The following is a 7,892-nucleotide window of genomic DNA, read 5'->3' as shown; positions in this document are numbered from 1 at the left end:
AAGACGGTACAGGCAGAAGAGACGTGGGAGGAAAGGGAAAAAGCCAAGATGCAAGAGTTGGGGCTGTAAGGACGGATAGACAGCCCCGAGGGCTGGGGAAGGCGGGCGCCCAGGAGAGTTAGGGGCGCGGGGCGGCATGCCAGGCGGGCAGGAGCGGGGAAGCCTCCGGGCAGACGTCCAGGAGGGCTTGGCGTAGTGCTCAAGTTTGGGGCTGGGGGACCTCGACCCAAAAAAGGCTAACGTGGGGAGGGGTCGTGCGTGGCATGTAGGGGACAACCCGCGGAGAGTAGTCGCCGGGAAAAGCAAATGGAGGGTGAAACTTGTGCGCCTGCCGGGGGGAGGGGAGCAGGCAGGCGAGTGCGGGCAGGAACACGAGGCGGGGCAGGAAAGCCGAGGCGGCCGCGCGAGGCACTGGGGACAGAGTAACGGGAGGGAGGCGCCCGTCCCCCACCCCTCCCGGTGCCCCTCACAGGCAGGTCCCGGCTCTGGCGTGAGGGGCGAGGGCCGAGGGTCTCGTGGGCAGGAGCCTCAGCGCCCTCCCGCGAGTCCGCACACTTACTTTCCAGGTTAGGCAACAGCCGTCGTCGCTCCGGGGATCGGGAACATTGGCGCCGAGGGGTCGCCGCTGCGGCACCCCCACAAAATTAAAAAAGTGCCGCTGCCGAGCGGCTGCCCGCCCCTCCCTCCCCCACCCGCCCCCTACCCCGCAGCGGCTCTCCCACCACCCCCGGTGGCGGCGGTGGTCAACTTGCCCCTCTATCCCTTGCCCATGGCGCCGCCTCCGCGGCCGGCGTCGACGCAGACTCAGCCCCGGAGCCCCCTCTACTGCCCAGAGGCCGCCGCCGCCACCCGCCCAGCCACCAGCCCGCCTGCCCAGCCAGCCCCGGGCTCCCGGGAACGTCAGCACGCCGCCGTCTCCGGACCTGCTCCTTGCCAACCCCATTGGTCCGAAGGAGAAGGCTGACCCTCCCCATTGGCCCGGCCCTCATATTGAACGGGCCAATGAGGGCTGAGGTTTCAGGTCGCCATAGAGACCGATGCTGTTAAGAGCAAGAGGGCCGGGAGAAGGCGGCGAGCGAGGATGAAGGTGTTTCTGGCTTTCGGCGCGGGAGGGGGTGGGGGAGAGAACTACTGGGGGATTCCTGAGTACTGTCTCTAAAATCTGGAGCGGCTTTTGCTTTGCCTTCCTGTCAACCCCAGCTGTGCATGGCAGGGTTTGTCCCTGGTGTCAAAGGCAGGAACAACTGAGCCTCCATAGGAATCCTTAAGAGCCTGGGAGTGGGCGTTTTACTTTTCCTGAGACTGGGGAATCCCTGCGCCTCTGCCCTTTAACCTTTGACATGCATTCAGCTTCTGCTTCTCCAGGTGAGTTTGCACCCCATCCTTTAAATCATTGCTTCTTCCTGACGTCACTGATCCACATGAATTCTGTTTGTTATTCCCAGCCACTCCCACTTCCCTGGGGCGCATTCTTGCCTCAAAATTTTCAGCCTAAAGACTTAAAGGAGACTCAGAAATGATCTCCTTTGGATGATATTTTGGTGAGGAAGCAGATTGACATATTGTATGATGGATGTCAACGAGTTATACTTGAGATGAGGTGTTCCCTGTTTCCCAAAGCAAACCTCTAATATCTCCATTGAAGGATATTTATTAAACACCCATCTGTGTGTGCATTCTGCGCTATGAGCTTGACAGGTGCATGCACTTTCCCCTAAGAGGTTACAGGGTAGGGAAAGATCCAGGTGATAGAGTTGATCCTTCAAGCCTTCTGATGATTTCAGAAGAGAGTAAAGGAAATAGATTACACTTGATGGATTTTGTTTTATGGGTATTTTCTAATTTATCTCTAAATATGACTAAAAAATGAACTGAGGTGTGGAATTAGTATACACAAAAATCTAGAGTTTTAATTATAAGTGCTTTGCTTTCATTAAAGTCACTCTGTGCTAGATTGCCAATACCATATTTTTTTGTAAATAACTTTCAATTTAGACACTAGCTGTTAAAGTAGGACTTCATGAAAATATTAGGCTTTTAAACATTATATTGCTTTATAATGTAGGCACTGATACTATTACATTCCTTTTCTTTGGTGATTTTGCCGGTTTTTATACTAATCTTTTTAGTAAGATTATGTTTATGTTACTGCCCTTCATGTTGGAGGCACCATATTGTGTGAAAAAGCTGATAGGATTTTGGAAATTACAAATATTTTGTTGAGAGAAACAGATTAATGTGTGTGCAAGCTACATATGTCTAACTACTGTCCTGAATTTTAAATTGGATAATACGTGTTGCTCTTGGTTTTTAGTTTACCATAATTGAAAATTACAAAAATAGGTAAGAATTGTTACCTTGATTAGAAAAACATCTCATAATTCATAGTAAAATTTGAATTTAGCTGACAATTCTATGCATGATTGAACTGTGGAACTAAAACAGCTGAACATATGAGTGTTCTCCTTAAACATTTCCAGAATTGGGAAGAAATTAGCAAGGGCCCTGGACTGTTGTCTCATGCCTTGCTGTCATGGAAATTAGCTTATCATGCTTTCAATTCCTGCCCCCCTCTTTTTTCTTTTTGATGTTTGCATATAGAAGAATAGAAAAAGTAAAATGCCAATTTTTGTAAATAAGATTCATTTTTTAGTATTAATGTACTAACAAGATACCAGTGACCTGGTTTTTAAAAATGTTTAACAATAATGAATGGAAGTTATATTGAATGGAAAGAAAAACATTGGTATTTCCTTTTCTCTTGTTTTAGGCTAGCATAAAAAGAAAATAAGAAAAAATTGATTTTTTAACTATGATAATCTTTTTTTACATTTTTCTCAGATCACATGTTTGATGACTATTTTGATTTTGTGTATTTCATATGTGTAATGACTAAAATGCTACTAAAATCCACCATGACTTATCTCCCTTAAAATTTTGTCATTCAACATTATTATTATTTTATTGTTCTTATGCTCTGTTGAAAGAGTTCTTTTGAACTTGCTCCTGCTCAACTAAGAATTACTGGTTGATAAAGAAATCACTTTGTTCACCTAAAAGTTTATGCTCTCCACACTTAGCTGGGTCCTCACTAATTCTCTAAATTCCTTTCCTCTTCAGGAGGGCAGTTATCCAGGACACTGATCCAAGGACATTATTCAAGGCACTTCTCCCAAATCTGTCCTATTTCTGCTCTCCTCAAGACTCCACTGTACTTGGTCTTCTTCCAGTTCTGCAAACCATCTCGCCTCCCACTTGTCTGAGCATCCACCATGAGGTTCCTCAACTGAACTTTCCTAAACCTCAGTCTCAATTTTCACACTTCATCACTTCTTTCTCAGTCCTGGCTGAGAATGGTGCCAGCCTTCTGTTCTAAGCTCACACTCCACTTGTGCTCCTAAACATTGGCCATCCTCCCACCCCAGAATTTTCCTCCATTGATTATAATTGCTCTCTTACATCATACGTTACATCCTCTTCTCCATAAATTTTTTTCCTACACCTTGCAAATATCTGACCTCTGGTAACACCACCTTAGGTCTAGCCTACTTCCATATCCACCTATTGACTTTTCCTTTCACCAAGAAACAATTTGAAGAGAATTTTTTTTCAATCCCAGTGTTTTGCCCTTAAATACAGCAGAAATGATTCTGAAGATTGTGCTTTGTCCACAGAATCCTAACTTATTTGCCAATAAAAGTTCTCCTCTACAAAAGTGTTCTTTACTTGCAGATTGCAAGGCCTCAATTCTACATTTCCAGCTAAGGGTAGAAACTATTGTCCCCAGCTGAGGATCCATTGGAATGCAAACTATTTACTTGAGAAGAGGAAGCATTTCACCAGCTAGCCATACTACCTTGGTGGGTCTAACTGCTGGAAAATAGAAGTAGGAAATACAGCCTCTGCTTCAGCTGGCTATGGGGCCTCATCAAGAACAAAAGTAAACAGCATAAGTCCAAGGAAACTTTGAAATTGCCATCTCAGAAAGAAGTCAACCCGAACCATTTATGATCATGAAAACATTGTAATTTTCCAATGTTTGCTATTTTCCTATTAGCCTATAATGACTGGTAGTGAATTCATGTCAAAGACTAGCAGAGGCAGCAAGGAAAAGGAAGAAGCAGAGACACTCTCTTATTCTTAGATGCCCCTGGAGGAGATGGGAGCAGTGACGATAAGAACTCCACAAAACCCACCAACTGATAGTTGGGAGGAGGGGTTGTTTGTTTTTTACAAGGAATGTTAAAACAGAGGCAGGTGGCAAATGAGGGAAAGAGAGCAGAATAAACTTGTCCTGAGAGAAGATGCTAGAGCTTAATAACAGTTCTACTCAGGATTGCAGAATTGGCTGTATCCTGCTTCCAGTTCATTCTCTGAATATGCAAATCTTCCCCTGTCTTTAGAGGCCCAACCAAAGAGTTAACTGCACAGCCTTTTCTGAAAATTTCCTGATCTTACCACACTCTTGTTTCCTCTCCATAGTGTATTACTGTGGCAGTCAGCACTCCATGATACAGTTATTTGTTTGTGAGCCTCCTCTCCTAGAGGATCCAGAACATGTCATGATCATGACTATAGCATCCATAATGCCTTGTACTACTAAAGTACCTCCCACACTAAAGAAAGCCAACATTCATTAATCCTTCTTTTAGTCTTTGGAAGAATTTGACTTCCAACAATGAAAAATTGGAATCAGTAATGTTGGGAGATAATTAGAAAAAGATGGGACTAGAGGTTCAACATGGAAAAGTGAGGTAATGTATGGCAGAGCAGAGTAGAGGTTTCTGCCACGTAGCCTCCTAGGAGACAAAGGCCTCAGACCTCATCTCTATCAGGACCTCTCTCTACTCCTCTATGAGGGAAGGGACCTAGGTGGGAAGAACTGGCTGTATGTGCTTTTGGCATGAAGTTATCATATTCAAAGCTAAGGCTAATAACTCTGAATATTGGGGGAGAGCAGTTGAAACAGCTTTGTCAAGCAATTTAAATAAGAATTGTCGGAGTTTCTGTTGTGACTCAGTGGGTTGGGAACCCAACTGGTACCCACGAGGATGCGGGTTCCTTCCCTGGCCTTGCTAAGCAGGTTAAGGACCTGGCATTGCCATGAGCTGTGGTGTAGGTCACAGATGCCGCTCGGATCTGGTGTTGCTGTGGCTGTGGCATAGGTTGGCAGCTGTAGCTCTGATTGGACCCTTAGCCTGGGAACCTCCATATACCACAGGTACAGTCCTAAAAAGAAGAAAAAAAAAAAAAGAGTTGCCAACATTTTTTTCCATTTGAAACATTCAGGTTGTTCTGTCTTTTGGAACATCATAAAATCATGCAAATTTAACAACCTCATAAAGTCAGAAAGACATCAAACATCTGGTAGGTATAGTAGACATGTTTCCAAGTACCAATATCCATAGTCCTTGAAGTAAGCAGTCTTGCATGCCTCATGACCTTGCATCTGGCTGTGGGATCAGCCCTGCTGGGGATCTGATTCAAATGGTGCTAACCATTGAACTATAACCTGTAATAATACTAATCAGATTTTTGGTTTTATACCAATCAGATTTTTTTTTTCCTCCTGGAAATTTGAGAGAACAAATAAGCCAGAGAGAACAATTGCCTTGGTCCTGATGTTTTCTAGGTTCTTAGTCTCCCTATGAAGACAGAATATACTTCATTTCTTATTGTTCCATGAGATTTTTTTTTTTTGGCTGCACCCAGGCCAGGGATCAAACCTGAGCCATAGTAACCTGAGCCACAGCAGTGACAGTGGCGATTCATTAACCACTCAACCACCAGGGAAATCCTGAGATTTTTTTTTAATTAAATATATTTGATTTGTAACATTGTGTTAATTTAAGGTATACAGTATGTTACTTTGATACCTTTATATATTGTAATATGATTGAAATTGTTGTGATGTTTGTCACATTACATATTTCTAATATAGTATTGTTATCTATCTTCATTATACAGTATTTTAGATCTCTATGGCTTATTTGCCACTCATTGAAGTTTGTAGTCTTAACCAACAACAATCAAATTTTTGCACCCTTATCCCCTGGTAATCACCACTGTACCTTGATTTTTACAAATTTGGCTTTTTTAGATACCACATATAAGTGATATCATACAGTGCTTATCTTTCTCCATCTGTCTTATCTCACTTAGAAAAGTGTGCTCAAGTTCCATCTGTGTTGTTGTAAATGACTGGCTATCTTCCTTTCTTGTGGTTGAATAATATTCCACTGTATATACATACATTATTTTTATTCATTCATCTGCCAGTAAACATTTAGGTTGTTTCCACATCTTGGCTATTGAGAATAATACTGCAGTAAACATGGGAGTAGAGATATCACTTCAAGAGATATGTTACATAATCACCACAATTCATTCTTCTCCTGGTTTGCCTTTAGTGAGTCTTTGTTCTTTATAATCAAAAAGTTTCACTAAAATATTATGCAAATATTTACAACAAAACAAAACATGTATTATGACTATTTTATTGAACTGTGAAGAGCAACAATCTAACAATTTCTAAAGAGCAAAGAATAGAAAATGAATGAGCTGCCTAGTTCCAAATATTGTCAACTTAATTTGGGTAAAAGAATTCACTTACTGTGGTATCTATTCCTCCCCACTCCCCAACTTCAAAGCCTGATATTCCTCAACTCTCAGTTTTCCTCCTTTGAAGTTAGGAACAGGAGAAGAACTTTGAGAAGATGAGCAATATGATTCCTTTTTCCGGGTAGGGTCATTTTACCACAACATGTGGTATAGAAAGAAAATATTAAAATTTATTTTATATGTTTATACTATTTTTAGAACCATTTATACTAATTTCTTTTTGGAACCAGACTAAAAAATAAAAATGTAATAGGAAAATTTGTCAGAGACATAAGTAGCCCCACTACTCAGGGCAAACTGATTTTGAAGTTTAAGTTCTAGTAATTACTGTTTTAATAAAACATCTCAGAAGGAAAACCAGACTCTACCCAAAATTGTTACAAAGTTTTATGTAAAATACCTAGTTTCCGACAAAAAATTATGAGACTAGCCAAAAAGAAAAAGGAAAATTGTGACCCAAATTGAGGAAAATAAGTCACCAGTAGACATGCTGAGTGGGCCTACTTGTTGAATTTAGTAGATAGCTAATCCAAAACAGCTACTATAAATATGTTTATAACTTAAAAATGACTCAACAAATGAGGACTCTCAATAGAGAAATATACACTATAAATAAGAACCAAGTGGAAATTCTACACCCACAGAAACTATCTGGTGTGAAAAATAGAAACTTTAAAAGAAAAATAGAGCCTCAGAAACTCCTGGGACAACTGCGGGTAAGAGAAGGAAATGAAGAATAGAAGGATATGTAAAAAATATTTGAAGATGCAATGGCCTACAACTTCTGAGATTTATAAAAATTTTAATCTACAGATCCAAGAAACACCATAAATCCTGAGTAGATAAACATAAGTTGAGCCACCTAGATGCATCAGAGACTGATGAAAGACAAGATGAGGAATTTTTGAAGCAAAAAGAGAATATCAACTCATCATGTACAATGGAACCACAATAAAATTAGCAGCTGACTTCTTATCAGAAACAAGGGAAACCTGAAAGTGGTGGAAAGACATTTTCAAAGTGCTAAAAGAAAAAAAACCCTGTCAATCAAAACTTCTTTATCTAACAAAACTATCTGTCAAAAATGAATGTCAATCCTCATAAGTGAACATTTATTGGAAGTATGCTAAATACTGATAGTCCCATATGGCCACCAGCTTTCAGTGAAGCCCAGAGCAGAAGAAAGCTATCAGATGGATGCAGGGCACCTGGCAAGTCAACAGTCTGCAGTGCTTGACTCAGTGCCAACTCTGGAACAGCAAATGATCACC

At 41.7% G+C, this 7,892-nt stretch overlaps 1 protein-coding gene across 1 annotated transcript in view; it reads left to right on the top strand.

Moving 5' to 3' along the window:
- Positions 1-934: 934 nt before the first annotated feature.
- Positions 935-7,892, top strand: part of CCDC148 (coiled-coil domain containing 148) — a 278,930-nt gene continuing 271,972 nt past the window's right edge. Inside the window, exons 1-2 of the mRNA XM_047772670.1 lie at positions 935-1,087; positions 1,201-1,365. Of these exons, the coding sequence (XP_047628626.1) occupies positions 1,341-1,365 (25 nt within the window). The 5' untranslated portion in view covers positions 935-1,087; positions 1,201-1,340. The remainder of the gene's footprint in view (positions 1,088-1,200; positions 1,366-7,892) is intronic.

This window comes from Phacochoerus africanus, chromosome 3 (genome assembly GCF_016906955.1).
Source record: "Phacochoerus africanus isolate WHEZ1 chromosome 3, ROS_Pafr_v1, whole genome shotgun sequence".
In the NCBI taxonomy this organism is placed as follows: domain Eukaryota; kingdom Metazoa; phylum Chordata; class Mammalia; order Artiodactyla; family Suidae; genus Phacochoerus; species Phacochoerus africanus.
This window is presented reverse-complemented; position numbering and strand designations above follow the sequence as displayed.